At 31.6% G+C, this 19847-nt stretch overlaps 2 protein-coding genes across 2 annotated transcripts; both read left to right on the forward strand.

The window, feature by feature from the left end:
- The first annotated feature begins 1573 nt into the window (after positions 1-1573).
- Phyhd1 (Phytanoyl-CoA dioxygenase domain containing 1) lies at positions 1574-9835 on the forward strand. Its single transcript, XM_068776772.1, has 6 exons — positions 1574-1603; positions 6743-6889; positions 7002-7124; positions 7457-7607; positions 8694-8939; positions 9281-9835. Exons 1-6 carry the CDS (start codon positions 1580-1582, stop codon positions 9466-9468), a joined length of 879 nt encoding a protein of 292 aa, XP_068632873.1. The 5' UTR covers positions 1574-1579; the 3' UTR covers positions 9469-9835.
- Positions 9836-14350: 4515 nt separating this feature from the next.
- On the forward strand, positions 14351-19666 carry LOC137933045 (cubilin-like). Its single transcript, XM_068776783.1, has 5 exons — positions 14351-14395; positions 15143-15247; positions 17938-18072; positions 18992-19117; positions 19485-19666. Exons 2-5 carry the CDS (start codon positions 15196-15198, stop codon positions 19541-19543), a joined length of 372 nt encoding a protein of 123 aa, XP_068632884.1. The 5' UTR covers positions 14351-14395; positions 15143-15195; the 3' UTR covers positions 19544-19666.
- The last annotated feature ends 181 nt before the right edge of the window (positions 19667-19847 follow it).

A 19847-nucleotide genomic window follows, 5' to 3' on the forward strand; every position in this document is an offset into this window, starting at 1 on the left:
ACAGATGAAAATGTTATTACTTCTACGAAACTGCCAATTACCGTGCATATTGATAAATAAAACGCGAGAAGGATCTTGACATATATTCAAATTAATTGCTATATTTTTTTTAAAATATTAAATTTGAAAATCACAAAGCTACCTAACCCAAGGCTAAAAATTTTTTTTGTTTGAAAAACTTAAAATTTTAATTTAATTTATTTAAACAATATGAATAAAAGTCGAATGTAAGCCGGCTCTAACCGGTGCTGTTTTTAAATCTGTGGGGGAGACCTGTGCTCAGCTGTGGACAATGTATGGCTGAAATTATGAAGACGGCGATGATTTAAAATTATAGCTTTTATATATCTAGTATGTTGTTGGCGGCATTACAAAGTGTACGATATCTTGCAGCCACTTACACTTGCAATTAAATGATACATTTAAATGCAAAAGTAGGAGTAGCTGTTGCCCAACTATTAACTACATAAAAAATAATTTAAATTTAAGACAGAAGTAGTGTGACCTAATCACCACACTAATATTTGTTATTTATTTACACGTAAAAGTGTATATATCTGTGAAGTTTTTATGGGTGTAAGGTGTGCACCGGATTCGCTCATCATCATAGCTATTTTAGAAGCCAATTTTGGATCTTTCATTTACAGTTATTGTGAGTGGTTAAATATTATTTTCACGCAATATTGCCAACAAACATGAGCTGTACTAAGAGAAATAATTAACGTGTTTTACTTTTGTAACTAGATCTTTAAAAAAAATTACAAATAATCCTCAATCTTTAGTTACATTTCTTGCTTCCTTAATGAAAAAAGTGCTACCATGTTGAGATTTTTAAATTTGGAAATATTTAACAGTTAATGACTGGAAAAGATATATATATATATATATATATATATATATATATATATATATATATATATATATATATATATATATATATATTTATTTAAAGGTTTTTTTGCCTTAGTGGCATTTAGATATTCTGCGAGTTTGAAGAGTAGAGCGCAAAAGGTGTTTCAGGCTTCCTCGGCATGGGCCATTATACAACCAAAATATTATTTTCGAATATCAATTTTTTTATTTTTGCTCACGTTTTCTAAACTTTTTAAATGTTCCCTTCTCAATGTAGAATACAAAAATAAATAATAATTACTACTACTACGCGACGATTTTGTATAGAAATTGAAATAAGAACCAATTTCAAGTTCTACGTCAAACGTATACAGCAGATGTCAATCGAGTCCCGTCCCCCGCCACCCGTGCTGCGTCATTGAGCATTGAGCGCGATGACGCATCGCAAGCGCATCATATCATACAACAAACGACCAATAATATTATTTCAGTATACATTGCTGCTTCTTTACGGTGACACAACCCACATGTATATATTAGCCATGTGTTGTACATGCTATTTTTACCTACCACGTCAAAGTCATTTGTACCTCGTGCAGTCGCTATGGAAATGGTGAGCAGCCCACAATCGACTTCGTTTCGAGAGATCCTCTCAGTAGTGTGTTATTGTTCGTGTTTGTTCGACGTGATTGCTGGTTTACATACAGGAAATTAATTGTCAAGCGCTATGGGCGACACGATACGCCATAGAGTAAGTTTTTTAAAATTTTAGTTTAAAAAATATCAAGTTTCATTTGATAAAGAACAAGTTTCTTGCTCTGCGATTAATATTGAACTTCGGTCACTTCGGCACACTTCTTTTGCTTCACAATGCTTTATTTTTTAAGCGGTTTTGTTACTATTACCAACAATTTAATATTATTTAAATAAAGTTTCCAATTTGTTTTGAAGCTGTTATAAAGAATCATTATTTAATATAGTGTGGTTAGAAATATTAAATCGAACAAAGATTTAATTATTGTCTATTGACACTGAGCATTTGCATCATCTATCTCTTTCTATATTTTTCATTTTTCTCATCAAAAATGATAAGGACATAACTACTCCTAGTCATCAAATCAATATAACAATGTTTCTTAATAGGTGATTGCTCCGTCATATTTTATAATCATATAAAAAAATACCACCCGCTGTGCGTACTGTAACCAATTTGCTAACACCATAAAAGAAATCTCTAAAAATAACTCGGTTCTGTTATGTTGTATTAAATATTTTGAAAATGCCACGTCATTCCTATACTGCTTGCATGCGTCCAGAAAATATCCATATTAGCTTGAATGATATAACAAAGACAGTATACAATTGTAGATTAAACAAAGAATTATGGCCCAGAGGTCAATGTTCTTTGTTTTAGGCCCGTCAATTATTTATACAGATTGTTACCTTTTGTAAATTTTATAGGAATATGTTATATAATCCAAAGACATTATCATGAAAAAATTGACGTCAACGTTCACTGGTTTCAAAATCTTAATGCAATAGCTATTGCGCATTGCATACGTGTGCGAGGGCTTAATGATGCGTAATTCGTTTGTACATATCCAATTCACTTTGTCATCAATAACGACATTGACAATACAATGTCAAGTAACAGTACTCGTAATTGTATCTCTTACATTGCATCATGCAACTACCGGTTTTCATACCTATCTTTATTTTAACAGCATGTCAATTATCGAACATATTTTAATTAAAATTGGATATACATTGTCTTTATAATTAAACACAAATAATGACGAGATGAAATCATTATTACTGTGCTAATTGAAAGTCCATTGTGAGCATAGTAAACTATATCAGATACAGACTTCTAAAGCACTCTTGGAACAATAATATTAATCTAATTGTATTGTCTCGTTGTTTCTACACAATAATTACATTTCTGTACAAATGCGCCTATATTGTAGTTCAAGTCGATAGTGTTTTGTTTCTTATTATTAAAATACCAATTATCGGGTTACTAATTAAAATTACTCTATTTAATGTCAATTATCAACTCCGAGATACCTTAATGTTCGAAAATTTCAAACCAATTTATTTTTATTAATATTTTATGAGAGAGTTGTTTTAAACATTTTTTGGATAAAATATTGATCACCGTCCAAAAATCCATAACAATTGTGGTGAGATTGATATTTCTTTTTCATTTCGCTTCTTAATATTTCCAGCAAACTAAAATATGCTACCTATTAAGAACGGTATAAAATCAACGGTGCAAATTATATCGAATATTCAATAAAAACACGTTTTACTCGTTAAGGTTATATCTATGATACATACATGATTTTTAATACGTTCCGTGCCACAGCAATTTTTGAACATTTTCCATTCAGGCCGCGTGGGGCGTATACAACCCACACTTTAAAAGTTAAAAAAAGTCGTTTGAGACGTGTGCTTTATACTTTTTCTATTCTGCAAAGCCATAATTATCGGGAAAAAGTTATAAATTTTAATATGCATTACGTACGCGCGTACGTGATGTGGAGTTATCTATATTCGACCCTACAATTTATTTGTTTAAGAATCCATTGTTTTTCAATGAGAACTGCAAATGGCCTGATCGGAAAGTGCAGCGGTTATCGTATACGCCCCACATGGCATGGAATGTGCTAATATGTCTAAAATTTTAAATTTCGAATATTTTAACAATTTTATTTATCGAATGATATAATAAAGTAATATGTAACATATCTAACAATAGATTTATATATTACTAGAAATATTATATGTGTATGAGTATTATGTTTATTTATAATTTAAATTTCTCAAAACCTGGCCAAAGCGAATCATGACGAGTTGCCGACGAACTGTATGAGTTTATGTCTAAAATTAGCGTTTCCTGTACTAGTGGAATGATGCAGCAAAAAATTGAAAATAGTTAATAGATAGATAATTTACAATGTCATACAAAGTAACAAATTGATTAAATGGTGCGTAAAGGTAACGCAAAATGCTGCTATTAGACAAAAATTGTCGTTGCTTTGAAATCTGCAAGTAAACAGAAAAAATTGGAGCCAAAAGATTTTACATGAATGACGTGTTGTTCGTGTGTGAAAGATGATTCATGTCGATGCTTAGTTCTAATGTAAACATGGATGACAGGAAATGGTGGAAACAGTTTTTACTTCAAAGCGCCTTATATTTTCACCGTTCGTTGATCTACTTTAAATTATGTTCTAGTCGTCTATACGATCATCTTTTCATCGTAAGAATAATGTTTCTAATATATCTTTATCTATCTCCATAAATAAAAGTATCGGGAAATGTTTTCTGAAATTAGCGAATTTTTTATTTCATTTTTTAAGTCAAAGTACATGGAATGTATAGGAACGAAATAAAAAGCGGCAAAAATTACATAGATACTAGTAAAACAACATTTGACATTTCTCATAAAAGTACTAGAAAAGAACAAGCTACAGCTGTTAAACATTAGACATCAATAAAAACCAAAATACTACCTGTAAGAATGTAATCAAGCCAAAAACATAGTTCAGTAAGCATTGTTATAAAAATATAAAAATATAATCATATTACTATGAATGTCTTACAGCGTACTTTCAGAAAACTTTTTTGTAAAAATTCGTTGTTCATTATTAAAGCATTATGTCAATGAATAAAGTGAATCGCCCTGAATTACATCTTATTTATTTCTTTATTGGACTGCGACAGGCTATCAAACTTTGTCAGTACACGAAATCTGTCGGACCAGATAGTACGTAATGACAAAGTATCGATAGCTTTAAAGAGGTTTCTTGAATTTATTTAAATGTATTTTAATTGGGTACACGTGTTTTTTATGCTTTTGAAGATTTAATGAAATAATATTCTTTTGGTTATTTCATTTAAATGTAATGTGAATGTAAAAATTTCCTTTTAACTAATCAAAATACTCGATTTTATTGGTGTAAGGAATTTATTTTATGAACTTTTGATTTCACTTAATCAACTTGGCGACCAAAACCCTACATTTTTTTAATAGTGCTTTATCAAATATTCGATAACCTTCGCCCGGTAATGACTTATTGGACGTAGTTATTATGTAGTAGTATACAAAAAAAAACAATTATTAAGAAATGTCGACTTATTTAAATATTTTGACACGAAATGAGCGCTTACAATTTTAAAAAAATTGTGAACTAAAATAACCGAGCAACGTGATACTTTCACGTGGCATCGTTTTGAACTGACGAACAAATACACCGCTTGTCCCTATATTGAAATTTACTGAAGCTTAATCTACAATATTTTTTAAATAATTACACGCTTCCGGTATCCGACAACCTTGGCAAAGTCGTTCGTCCACCTTGTGGGCGGTAGCCACATCTTATTCCCCGCATGCATTTTCGTAGGCTCCATTACAAAAACTTGGAGCTTAGCGGCCAACGATTCTGCTCGCAACCTCTGGTCACTTCAACTTTCAAATTCACTGGGCTTTGTTTCATGATATTTTATTCAATTTCAATATAAAAAACTTTTCAGGAACCATTACCAGCTCTTTCAATCTTTTAGAAAATGCTACTATGTAGTATAGACATAGAAAAATATATTGTGATATTACTTTTAACAATCAAGAATCAATCTTATACGTACATTGAATGTACCGAATTCTCGACAGACACTTTACACAATTCCCAGTTTGCCTTCACGTTTTGAACGGTTACTGGAAAATTGAAAAGATCGATATCACGCTGTGTAATAATTTAGCTGCTCATTTCTGACATTTAATATTAAAGAGGTGGTACTAAAAAGTTTTCTGGGGCTCCAAATTTTGAATAGAATAAATTAAGGACGAATGAATAATTGGCCTACGGGGCTTAAGTTAATATCAGAAACCACAGAAAGGCAGACGCAACCTTGAACGTCCACCGATAAGGTGGACAATCAACTATTTTTAATATTGTCAGAAGATTTAGGATGCAGGTCGCTTCCAACCGCAATAAAAGTCTAGGCGAAAAATTTAAATTAAAATTAACATTCACAAAACATTTATTGTACTCCTGAAAGGTCCTTACTATTTTTACCATTTTTTTTTAAACTAATTTTGTGTTTTTTGTAACAAATAGCCGTTTATTAAGAAGATAGATATAGATAGATGATAGATAGAATTAACGGTTTTACGAATTATTTATTTCATTTTAAGTACCATAACAATAACAAACCTAAGGCTTTAAAAAGCTTGCATTCTATTATTTTGTACATGTTATTCCATTATACTTTAGGCAGGATTGATTCAGAAAAGAGCATTATGTATACGATGGATTGAAATTATATATAAATTATGAAAGAAATTATGTTAGATGGAAAATGAATTTTTATGTGTTTTGATATTGGAATCATCAATTCAACGAATCAGGCCTTCAATACAACATTTAATGATATTTTTATTTGTGAAGTATGAATTAATACAAACACTTTCTTCTTCAACCCTCTATTTTACCGATCTTATTCTGATCAGTGGTTGAGCATAGAAGTCCTGTGTACCAGCTCAAGCCTGAGCTTGGTAACAAAAGCGGTAGAGGATTGTGACTAGAGATAGTAGGCCAAGTGTTCGATTTCCGGGATGCAATCATTTGTAATTCACACTTTGTGCATTAATTATATAAGATTGCTTCTACTCACAAATAAGTTTCCAGAGGATGGGCAGCAGCGTTCTCTGCGTACCATAATACCACACCGCGGTCGGCGGTATATACCCATAGATATCTTTGAGAGCAGGCCTATACCTTGCAGTGGGACCGACACCCAGGATTGAAATGACGATTCTAATCAAATTTTGTATTACTAAGCTTAAAAGGTAATAAGTATAACGGAGAGTTTAATAATTTTTCAGTTGGATAAAGACGGTTACGTCGTTTTGGAGGACTTTCTGCGACCAGCAGAATGCGATGAGCTAGTCTCCGCGGGGCTCAACTTTACCAAAGAAGTGGCTGATACAAACCCAAAGCCAATTTTTACCACCGACGAATCGAATCACACTGTACGTATCGACTTACGTGTTTTTTTTACACTTTTTAATTTCTTCTCATATTTACCTTTATTGAAGTAAATATCTGAAATAACCATTTTATTCTTAATAAATATTTTTTTAGTTGCAGTTGCACAAAGACAAGTACTTTCTTGAAAGTAATGACAAGATTAGGTATTTTTTTGAAGCGGATGCAGTCAATCCCGATGGCGAGCTAAAAGTAGACCCAAGCATTTCATTAAACAAGGTAAGTGGCAACAAAACAATTTTCCCCGTTACAAAAAGGCCATTTTGTATATTCTAGAGTGAGATCAAAACTTAAGTAAATAGTTCAAAATAAACTATTCCATCTAAAAGGTTGCTAAATGAAATAGTTCATTTTTAATTTTGTTTTAACGAACATCATTTGTTATTTTAGGTTTAATATGATGCTCTATCTTTTGCTACAAACTATTTACTATAACTAAAATAAATTCTTTTTAGAAATTTTGAAAAACTAAAGGCAGACTCGGGATCAGATCTTTGAAGATCAATGACTTATGATATAATAATACATATAAAATAGTATTTTACTTTTAGGTTGGTCACGCATTACACCTTCTGCAACCGATCTTCAGGTGTTACACGTACAGTGATAGAGTGAAAAATGTTTGCAAAGAACTTGGTTTAATAGACCCTGCCGTTGTTCAAAGCATGTATATTTACAAGAATCCAGGCGTAGGTAGTGAAGGTATATCGATTTTAAATATGTCTAACTATAAATATATATTTGCTAGCGTAATCGTTTATTAAAAATAATTTGTTATATTTCAAAACAAAATCAGTTAAATATCTTGTAACTTTTGGACAACGATCACCTCCGTCATCATCATTTTAACCTTATAACGTCTATTGCTGGACGTAGGAGTTCCTCGTAGATTTCCTATAACACCGGTTGGAAGCAGTTTGCGCCCAGCGTCTTTAGATGACTTTAAAAAAAATCGTCTGTCTACCTCGTGGGTAAATATCACTATGGCCCATGCATGATGATTTAAAGCTGACATATTCAGTTGACGGAGACTTAAAGCGGCCCTCCGCCATTAATGATTTACTGTCTAACAATGGAGTTCCATGTGTGTAGATGTCCCGCGCTACTCTACGGTTCTTCGTACTTATGATTCGATCTAGGACGGAAAAGTCAAGCAATAATTGTGCGTAATAATAAAAAAAAACAATTTATGAATTCCTCAATAATAACTTTAATTCCATTTACTTTTTTAAATAATATTATTTACCTATTCGTTAATTATTTTTTATCTAATTCAATGAACATAAATTAAGTAATTTAATAATAATTCACTATGACATATTCCCATAAATTTTTTAGTTGTATGTATGATTTGTACTAATCACATAATCCCATGTAATCAATAGGACAATTTTCGTTGCAGGAAAATTAGCGAACTATAATTTTTTTAATTAAAAACAAATAAAACTTTGTATACAAACATATCGTTTATTTAACTATAAGACTGACAAGTATATTTTTAATTAAATTTAAACTATTAATTTTGTTTTAGCAATTTAATTGATTTCTTTGATTGCAATGTTTTAAAACGTTTATTGCCGGTTCAAGTAATGACCAGTAAAAAAATTCAAAACAGTCTTACCCCACATAAATTTTTCAATACAATAGATTTTGTAACTACAACCTACGACGCGGAGCCTAAATATTAAACAAATCGACCTATGACTAAAAACAAAAGTTATCAATCGTTACTTTTATTATTATCATCGTAAATTTCAAAGGAGTATATCTTTTAATTTTCAATTACAGTGATACCACACCAAGACTCGACTTATCTACACACGGACCCAATTCCGCCGATCGGCTTCTGGATAGCACTTCAGGATGCTACCATTTCCAATGGATGTCTCTGGATCGTTCCCGGGTCACATAAATCAGGTATTCATAGGCGCCTCATACGGAACCCTGACAAGGAATCTATGCAAACCTTGATATACGATAGACCGGCGCCAGTTTATCCACAATCAAGTTTTACAGCAGTACCTGTCCGAAAAGGTAGGAAATTTATAACACAATCATTTTTATAGAAATATATGTTAGCGATCAGATTGGTTAGCTTAAATCATAGTAATCGAGATATTAAAATAAATAGTCTTCATTATAAACTTAATATAATTCATAATGTTTTATATTGGACTAACATTACTTATGCTAGTTAATAACTCTTTATTAATTTTTGACATTTAGCAAGACACGTTTTGGACATTCTGTCCAAAACATGTAATAGAGATATGCAATATAAAAATAGCAAGACATGATTTACCAATACTAATTCTCGTCAAAACTTTTTTCTATTCTAAGCGTAAAATAAAACTTATTTTCTTATTTTTTCACAGGTACCTGTATCTTATTAGATGGGAATGTAGTCCATAAAAGCGCTCCGAATAAATCAGAAAAAAGTCGCCACGCCTACACGTTTCATGTTATCGAAAAGCATAACAATACTTATTCGACCGACAACTGGCTACAAGAAGGCCCAGAGGCACCCTTTGTAAATATTTACACTACCTCTCAAATAATTTAACAAGTACACAGATTAATGAACAAAGAACATCGAAGCATTAGATTAAAATGTACACAAAATATATACTGTTCAGGAAAAAATATATAAAACCATTAACATGTAAAATACCTTCGCAACACGAGGAACATTTTTCTGCCATTAGAATTATACAGATTACTACTAATTAAGTATTTCACTTGTACACTTGACTAATTTAATACATACCATTTGATATTAGCTTCATTATTTAGTGGCTTCTTTTTTTATAGTTCTCTCAACGTTCTTTTACTATTTAAGAATATTGCAAATTAAAAATAGTAAAAATTAACTTTAAGTGTTTATAATTTTTTATATCTTACCAAAATATGTTCTGCCATTTATGATATCTTTGTGATAATAAAAAGTTTTAATTATATCCGGTTTTCTTTTTTCTACGTCTTTTATATTGTACATTTTTTAGTCTTTGTAGTTTCATAGCACGAAACCACAAGGTCTTCAGGAAACTCATCGGATGCTGAGTGCCACGTTTAAAACGTATAATATATGGCAACGGAATCAAAGCCATGATTATCAAAACCGGTTGCTAATATATTGATACCAAACGATATTAGCAAACGTAATAACCTACGCGTGTAAATTAAGATTGATAACCAATTTTAAAAACATACATAGTACGTACATACATACGTAGCCATGTGTCGTTTAATGCCTATCAAAAAAAAAAGGTTTCCTTATAAAAGCCTCTAGAAGCGATACGTGAGGTCATGATTATTTCAAAGGGATATTTTTAGCTTCGCCAGTTCATTATAAATATTACGTACAAAATTGTATTCTCCCTCAAAGCGTCAATTTCTTATTATAACTTGTGAAAAATTGTACAGACTTTTTTCCGTTTAATATAAAATTACAAAACAATTTTCCAAACCAAGATATAACGTTAATAAATATATGCGTGCACATTCAAATGTTTACATGTATATTCGTAATCGTGTATTATTAAAATCACGTATTACTGATATGTATATACATATAAAAAAGTTCTTGACATATTGTCGGGTCACCAGGAGCAACCAGGGATACCATGACTAGCAGTAAAGTTAGTTTTTGCCAGTTCCCTCGGATGCTGTGTCAATGCCCGATACACTTTTTCTTTAATTCGATTAGGGACTTTATTTTTTTTGCTAAAATGGGTGTTGTTCATAAAAATGTAAGAAGAGAAGTAAAAAGGAACTGAGTAGAAAAGTGACAATGATGTGAGAAAAGTAGTAAGAAGGGAAATGAGAAAATCACCTTTCCTGTACTAATATACGATTTCTCTTACGTACTCTATCCTTGGGGGCGCTGCGGTCTGTAAGAACTGTCCTCCTCTAGCAATACATATATAATAGCATACTTTGCTTTTCGCCCTATTGATTGATATCTCAAACATTTCATGGTCACGTTCCATCTTCTTGAATAATTCCGCAAGTTCGCTATCTGTTGCTTCCAACAGTGTGATGTCATCAGCAAATCTAAAGTTGAACAGACCTCGGCCGATGAAAAATATCTCATCAGCCGAGACTTTAATACAGGGAAAAGTTCAAGAACGCTCACCTTCCACGAGCCACAGAAGCTATGGTGTGAAGCAGTCATCGTTCTTGGTCGAACAACAGATACACTCAGGCTGTATCACAGTGTCCATCATGCGGCGGTAGCAATATCACAAACGAACTGATGTATTATTTGTGTATTGATATGCTAATACACGAGGATGAGACCCAAAATGCAATCGCAAGATTCATCGAAGTAGCGGAATCGGTACTCAGCACACCGGTACTGCTCTACAACCTAAACATGGCAATATGGAGTAGGGACAAGGAAGTGATCACCCAAACTGTAATTTTAAAATCTAACCATTGTGTGTGAAATAGTTTTAGAAGGGTATTACATAACTTGCCATCAATACAAGCGAACACTGTGACATGCAAGAACAAGAGCAAAAAAAACAACGTATCAATTTTGATTGTAAAAACAAAGACACGGAATATAGATTAAAAAAGAGGAGTTCAAAGGAAGTGATTAGGGAAGTACAGAAGAAAAGAGAGAAGGGGTTAAAGACTGAAGAGGGAATAGAAAAGATATGTAATAACCTCCTATCTTCATATCTGTTAAATTTTAATATTGCGTTTGCTAATTTATAAACAGAAACTATTTCAAAACCTGATATTTTTAATATCAGAAACTTTCATCATCATCACAGCTGTTGAACGTCTACTGCTAATCGATTTCCAGTTTTCGGTCAATTTTAATTAAGTCGTCTATCCACTTCGAATGGACTTCCTATGCATCGCTTGCCGGTCCGTGGTCTGTGCTCCAGAACATTAAGGCCACAGCTGCCATCTATTCTGCCCACTATATGGCCTAACAGGTTCTGAAAAATCAAAAATGAAATATATTTCTTATTTCTAAATATTATATAAGTAAATACTACTGCTACATATTTTTATGTCTAAAGTGAGAAATATCCTAAGGAATTGCATAATTATAAATGTGAAGGATGTTAATTGCGCGTTAACTCTTAGAAAAAAAACTCTGATATCAGAAGTCTTTGGCAAAATTTTTCTAATATTAACTTATAAATTTTCTTCTATTTTATTCTTCATGCAATAATTAACATCAAAGTATTATAAATTAATTAAAGTATTATAAATTAATTTATAATACTTAATGGTGAATTGATTAATGTTTAAAATAAATGATTGTTTATGGTTCTTAAACAAAAAGCTTTGTATTGTTATTTGTGAAAAAACTTAAGACAAATCATATTAATAATTATATTTAAAACAAACCATAATAATGGTTACATTTAAATAAAGATCAAATTTATGGATCCTACTTACCCCGGTCGTTGACCTCACGTTTTAGAGTTCAACGTATAAGATAAAATTTTATTTGAGGGTACATTATTGACAAATATGAACAAGTATTAAAGCTAAGTATTATTGACATGAATAAATATTGGAATAGCAGTTTAAGAAGATAAAAAAGTGCTTTTAGTTTAACACTATACATTAGGTATGATAACAGGTATGAAAATTAATCCAAAAAAAAAATTACAATGCTAAAAAAGCTTTAAAACCTGAACCCAAAATATAAGTATGGTTATTTATATGTAGTGTATATAACCATACAAATATATTTTCTTTCGAAAAAGCTATAGACGAAATTTCACAGAAAATTCAATTTTCGGGGATAGCTCCAAGACTTGAAATAAAATAAGTCGTACAAAATAAAATAATTACGCGGCCATCGGTCTTTTAAAAGTAAAGTTATATTTGCATACGTATAAAAATATTACTCAAATATAAGGAAATGCAAAAGATGGATATTATTTTAATCTTCTAGATCTTACGCTTACTTCATAGTTAATAAATTGTATGTGGTGGCAATAACTGGAAAATTCTATTCGAAGGGAATATATGTATATATTACTTACGTAATATATACATATATCATTGAGCAATCATCATGTCAGCTGATTGAAACCGCTGCCACTGAAAGGCTAGGCCTCACACAAAGATCGCCACGACGGTCTTGTGCTGCCTGCAACCAGCGACATCCTGCAACCAGGATTGTGTCGTCGATCCACCTAGTGGAAGGCTTACCCGCGGTCGTACAGCGTGATCACCTCTCGAGAACCAGCCCAAAGGGTAGTCAGTTGCACGAATAATTCTTCTAACGAATTCTGCGAACCTCCACATTTTTGATCCGATCCCGCAGTATTATTATTATTATTGTATAAGGAGGAAGTGAGAAGAAGGTTAGAATTGAATGAGTAGGGCGAGACAATTGAGTGAGCAGTTGGTGAAAATCGATTAAGAAGGAAGTACGAAGAAGGTTATAATTGAATGAGTAGGACGTGACAATTGAGTGAGCAGTTGGTGAAAATCGATTAAGAAGGAAGTGAGAATCGTGTGCAAACGAAGTAAGGAGAAAATGAGAATGAAGTTATAAAAGAATGAAAAAGTAGTGAGAATTCAATGATAAGATAATGAGAAAGAGGTGAGAAGGAAGTAAGAATTGAGTGAGAAAATAGTGTAAATCAAGTGAGAAGATCGTAAGAAAGCGAGAAAGGATTGAGAAACTAATAAAAAGAGGAGACGAAAAAGGCCATATGAGCCAGACATGTTGTTCTGTGATTTCCCTGGCTCTGTTGAAGTTTTACAAGCGAGATGTGCGTTTCGGCGATGCTTCTGACAGTGATGATGTTGTACACGTCAGTCCCCCGTTTTGGCGATGTCTCTGTTTGTAGTAAAGTTGTACAAGCCAGCCATGTGCCTGGACGATATTTCTATCGGTATTGCTACTGTCTCTTTGTTATGCGCTCCATGAGCACCGCGATTTTACAACGAAGAGGAGCTGGATGGTAGCATATGAGAATTCTCATAAATCAAAGTTAAAAAGTTTCGTACTAAGCAATTCAGAATACTATGTGCCCATGGCTTTGGGTTGCCATAATCTATATTTGTAAAAGAAAATATGGGGATTCCTTAGAGACAAATTTAAAGGCATATGTGGTATTCGATGACGCGCAAAAAATCTATGTGAAGCCTATTCCGTCATGATGTGGTTATTGATGTGTTGAATTGTTTGCTATCAAAATGCTTTTCAAAACTTTTCAATAAAAAAGATATTGTAATGTATTTTATAAACATTTTGCAGTGTTATAGTTAATGTAAGGTGTTTCACTTTGATTACCATCCTATTGGTGCTGGACAATTTATTGGAAAAAATAAGGGCCGCTATATTGCTGTCCGATCAAGAGATGCCATATTTTAGAAATGGAGTACAATCTTGGAAGAAATTGTGCGAACGTAGCTTATAAAAGCGAGCGTTAGTGCCACAGAGGCATTATTTAATTAGAATCGGCTGCGTGCGGAAGCCCTGTCTGTGCTTTTCGGTGTAATCTGTGAGTACATACTTTTTTACTATCTATTTTGTTTACTAAAATCGTAGAAGCATTGTGATTATAAGCACAAAGTTTATTGATTGGAATGAACAACAGTTCACAATAACTTTCGAAATGTAACGTGATATATTTGGGTGCAATATCTACAAAAACTGTGCTTTTGTGCTAAGTTTAACAAAAAAAATCAATGGCAAAACTCAGAAAAACAATTTTAAAATTATACGTAAAATTTATAATTTCAAATTTCCGCTGACCTTTCTGATTCCCAACTTTAATAAGGGTAATTTGTTTTTCCTGTCTTTAATAGCAGTAGCTCAGATTTAGTAATTAAAGTGTTTTATTATGTTTGTTATAGCAAAATTAATGTACCAAAAATATATCGAATTGTAAATAAATTAGCACCCTTTATTTAAGAATATCTTTTCTGTAGTCTCACTACCACTGTTGATGTTAGATGATTTCCTTACATTATGGATGATATGTCTTTAAATAGTTATGAATCGACGATAAACAAAAACTGCAAAATTTTATGTGATCATATTTAAATTCCTTTTACGAGTATTCTAAGAATGTAAGTGCCAGTTACATTAATTAACTGCGTTAAAGTATAAGCCATTGTTAGAATGCCACGATCATTGATATTCATTCTTTACATTAATGGAGTAAACAAAGAACGCACTCAAATCTAGAGGTCGTAGTTTAAATGTTATAGATATGGTTTGATACGACGGGCGTTCACACTTTCAGAGGAAATGCGGTATCAGTAAATGTACAGTGACGGCCTGCACATCTGACCGACAATGCGTGCCATCAGCGTAATCCTTCTGGCATTCAACATCACTTGTCTATTTTGTAAGTATATTTACGCGATGGTCGGTAAATATAATTATTTGAAGCCTCTGCTATCAATTCGTTTAATTTTGTCGTAGCTATTTAATGCTTTATTTTTGTTTACACAGAACACTATAACTGTTATTTAAAATTAAGAATTATATGTAGGGTTCACTGATATTTACAAGGCAATAATAAATAATTATTAAATTTTGTTAGTAAAGCATTATTAATTAAGTACATTTACGATCTTAACGCTTGCGAGAGCATATTTACTATTTAAGTAATTTCATTTCAAATATATTTTTAATCAAAAAACTTTTCTATTTCTTTTAAAATTTTCTTTGTATCTTAAAAGCCGTTGTTATCATAAAAGTTACTTTTCTTGTTAAATTTGTTGAAGTTCAAAACTTATACATTGTGTATGTACACAATTATTACACTTATACTTTGTGTATGTATTTATGTAAATAAATCATTTTTTAATCAATTTTAATCTGCTTTCACTTGTCCAAATGCATAAAAAATCATAATTTTTTATCTAACCTGTTTACAGCGATAACAAATTTCAACTAAAATTTTTTTGATGTTTCTTCTCTATTAAGCATATGTAATATATAGCTTTTGATCACTACACAATTACATCATAAATAAATTAACTCCCATTACTCTGAGGAAAGCCTGTAATTATGATCTACGGTGCAACGGTGTCAGTAAACAATTCATTATCACTGGCCTTGGCGCTCCAACAAGAAACTTCTTTCTAACAACGAAGATATATGTTGTAAATAATGGTTAGAAGCTCCGTTAACCCAGTATGTTTTAGATAGTGTAGAAGTATATATTAAAAAGACGAATTACATAATATTTTACACTACGTATTCCAAAGAGTAACTATCATTTTTATTAAGAAAACTAAAATCTTTACATATTAGTTACACAAAGAAATTTAACATATTTTATTAACAATATAATCTTATAAATTATTATCTTATTTTGCGCATTTTGTTGATTTAATTTAAAATGTAACGAGCTTTTCTGTGTTGTTGTATTTTGCAAAAAGCCCTTTATATCTAAGCGTAAGTAAAAGTTCTCCCTTAATTATTTCATAACTACATAATATGATTTTATATGTTGTTCACGTAATTGTAACATAATCGAATTCTGTTATGCTTGCGACATTGAACGTTTCTGTAAATTGGCCTAAATTATATTACCGAGACAACCCTTCCAATAACAATATTTTTTTTTAATTTGAATTGAGTATCAGGGAGAATTCACACTAATGACAATACTATCATGAGTATTCTAGACAAAATTTTAATTTTCAAATCAAGGTTATTAAATATAAACTCGATATAAGTTTTGGAAACATTAGTTGCTTAACATATTTGTCTACGTAAGACTTTATAACAAGGTTTTCACATTTACTTAAAACTTTGTACAAGATATATAACTGAAAAGCTTCAAATAGCAGCACAGTATTTAATATTTGTATGCAAAAATATTCATTAGTTTATTTCCTTTCAATAAATCTTCTTTTTGAACCACCTGTTTATAAAATGATTTTACTTTCTTATTGATCTTTTTGAATACCAGAATCTGTTGAATAAAAGCCAGAAATATTACAGTTTGTTGAGGAATCTTGTAAATATTTACCTAGACATACGCACAAACTATGCCACACAGTATTAGCTTTAAAAGTTTTTCTGTTTTTGTTATAATTCTTGCACCAGTGCCATTTGTATTAATTTCATTTTTATGTTGCCGAGATTTACATCGAAAATAAAGTCACCTTAAGAGAAAGAATTTAAGCTAAACGTAATACGAAGTCTTCCTCAATGTCGCTTTTGAGTTTTAATATGAGCGTAAACATACCATTAGGATTGCTCTGCTTTATTAACAGCTGTCAAATGTCAATGTTGAAAGTCGGATATATGTATATGTCAACTTGAATAAATTCATTTAATTGGAGCTCTATTATTTTTCGATAGTTATGGAAATCCCGGTCACCGGTATCTACTAATTAATGATCACGCAATGTTTGAGATATTATTTATTATTATCACAGAATACTTATACAATTTTCCGGGAAACATGCCAACGATTAATTAGGAACGGAAGCGTCCGTTGATAAAAACATCCTAACGCAAATAATGTCAATAATATATTATTATCTCTATTATATCCTTTGTTGCTATGACATCAAATACCGATAAATACATCTCTGTGCGATGACCGTTTGTTCTATATTTAATGAGTTCATTACTTAGTACATTGCTTTATTTGAACCGCGCTTTACAACCAAACAACATTCTGAGCCTTTTGCAGCTTTGTAACGTTATCACTATTTGGTTACAAGCCTTCTCTTTAAGCGAGAAATCGTGCCGTAATCTACGAGCGACCTCAATGTGTACTTACAAATGTAACAATAATTTCAAGTGTTTTCTTTTTTTAATGAAGTTATAATTATTAATGGGACAAGGTCTTTAAAGTTCGTTTTTTTTTTGTTGAGATAAATCAACCGCAGCCATACAAAAATTTACTATGTTTAATAATTACTCCTCCTACAGATTTGTAATCATCTATTGCCAATGAAGATTATTGATTCTAGAAAAAGTTTTTAAGTTAGTTTGAAAGTTTTTATTGAAATCTTCAACAATAAATCGTCCAATTTACAAAACACGCTTACAAGCCTTTTTTGGATACAGGGTACGTAGAATCATGTGAGCCCAATCAGACACAAAATGGATGCAAGATTTACGGGACGACGTGCACTTGCGGATTTGGTTGTAAAACGGAATACATTTACAGAACGAGAAGAGCTTGCTTAAGCGCATTAAGAGGTAAAAATTATCTAAAGGTCTATAGATATTATCATAATACTCGATGCGACATCCAGCAGCCAGTTTGAAACAGAATACATAATGGAATAGTCATTTTAAATATGTGTGACACGTTGTGTTTTTTTTTGGATATACACTTCAATTTTTAACATTTATTCTTGCATTTTTCTGAACTCTAGAGAATTCAATCAATCAGCATCAGCAGAATCAGCACACTAACACTTATTATGGATAGTCATAAATTTCACTCTTTCTTTGTACAAATTAAAGTACAACATTTGTATCAAAACCAAATTAAAAACTATTATGAATTATGAATGAATAGTTAACATTCCTCAACTTCAAATGAAGCTACTAGAGTTCCAAACGTCTTTTGATTTGAGGAAAAATCCCTACAAACTTGGTAGAGTTTATTTGACACTTTCATAGAGGTCTATTAATAAAAGCGATTCAACTCTAAATTATATTATACTTTAAAACCTAGTGTCAGGTTTCACTTATAAATTTAACACTATCATGGTTCTAGTCTATCGTAGTTTTTTCATATAAAATTGTACCTTTAGCAAAGCGTAGCAAAGCGCAGCGACAATTTTTTTAAAGCATTCTGCACAATCTAATATCGATTCTGCATAGGGCAAAGTTTTAAAAGCAATTTAATTATCATTTTATATAACATCCACTGCATAACAGGGGTCTGCAGCCAGCGTCATCCGACGGCATTAAAAGGTCGTCTGTCCACCTTGTGGTGGACGTCCTGTGCTACGTTTGCCGGTCCGCGTTCCCCACTCCCAAGCCTTAACGCCCCAAAAGTCATTCGGTCCATGAAAACTAAGAAACGATTATAGGCGCTATAAAAACAACTTAATCGGCGCTATACCATTTCTGTTTAATCAAAGCCATCATTTTTATTTTTATACAGAAAGAAATAGTAACGTTTGCTACCGACAACCGTGCGTTCGCGGTATTTGCATTCAAACAGCACAGGACCCCGGGTTCGCTTGTAAATGTGAAGGCACTGGATACTATGGTCAACGATGTGAAAAAGGTAAAAAGTCTTGGGTATAATACTTAATTTCAACAATTAATTATTACTTGCCCCGATGTAAATCACATCTGTTTTAACATGTTATAACATTGCATATACTTAATTTTAAATTTAAACCATAATACATTACAAATTTTGATTCTTATAATTATAACAAGAACGTATCCTATAGCATTTAATGAAATAAAAGATCATTGAAAAAGTCAAAATATAATCTCAAGTACCAAAAGACAAAATTTTTGGGGTAAGCCAAATATTTACTTACTTATACATTTTTTGCTTGAAATTTTATATGTAACCATTTGCCCTACTTTAATAATCTTCAAGAGTAGTTATTCATTATTATTAATTTTTCTCCCTATTTCAGCTTGTCCGACGATTCCTGTCAGAGGCCTGGTGTTTCCCCACGAGTGTGTTGTTATTTAGTTAATAAAAATTAAAGCAATCATATATTTAATTAGTTTTTATAAATCTTCGCTACGTGCGCAACCTTATCGCGATCATAACAGATAATTTCCCATCAGAAACCAAAAGATGTAATTAATTTGAAACACGTGTAACAAGTAAAATAAATCTTTGTTCCCAAAAAAATCTTTAATTAAATGTCTATACAATTATATCCTAAAATGAAATAGAAAATGCTAACTGTCGTTTCATTTTCTTAAATAAATTTAATTTTGTTAAGATATTATGGCCCATTACACCACTTCAAAAATCTTTTATGTATTAT

This window comes from Battus philenor, unplaced genomic scaffold, assembly GCF_028537555.1.
Source record: "Battus philenor isolate CCGP_79_NKW_IND1 unplaced genomic scaffold, ilBatPhil1.0.hap1 SCAF_1, whole genome shotgun sequence".
Taxonomy (NCBI): domain Eukaryota; kingdom Metazoa; phylum Arthropoda; class Insecta; order Lepidoptera; family Papilionidae; genus Battus; species Battus philenor.

What these genes read in the sequence shown, in the direction of transcription:
- Phyhd1 (XM_068776772.1), top strand. Translation starts at nt 1,580, where the DNA reads ATGGGCGACACGATACGCCATAGA. An exon ending in GCGACACGATACGCCATAGA is followed by an intron (nt 1,604 to 6,742) that starts GTAAGTTTTTTA and finishes ATAATTTTTCAG; the next exon opens with TTGGATAAAGACGGTTACGT. An exon ending in CCGACGAATCGAATCACACT is followed by an intron (nt 6,890 to 7,001) that starts GTACGTATCGAC and finishes ATATTTTTTTAG; the next exon opens with TTGCAGTTGCACAAAGACAA.
- LOC137933045 (XM_068776783.1), top strand. Translation starts at nt 15,196, where the DNA reads ATGCGTGCCATCAGCGTAATCCTTCTGGCATTCAACATCACTTGTCTA. An exon ending in TTGCTTAAGCGCATTAAGAG is followed by an intron (nt 18,073 to 18,991) that starts GTAAAAATTATC and finishes ATTTTTATACAG; the next exon opens with AAAGAAATAGTAACGTTTGC. An exon ending in TGGTCAACGATGTGAAAAAG is followed by an intron (nt 19,118 to 19,484) that starts GTAAAAAGTCTT and finishes TCCCTATTTCAG; the next exon opens with CTTGTCCGACGATTCCTGTC.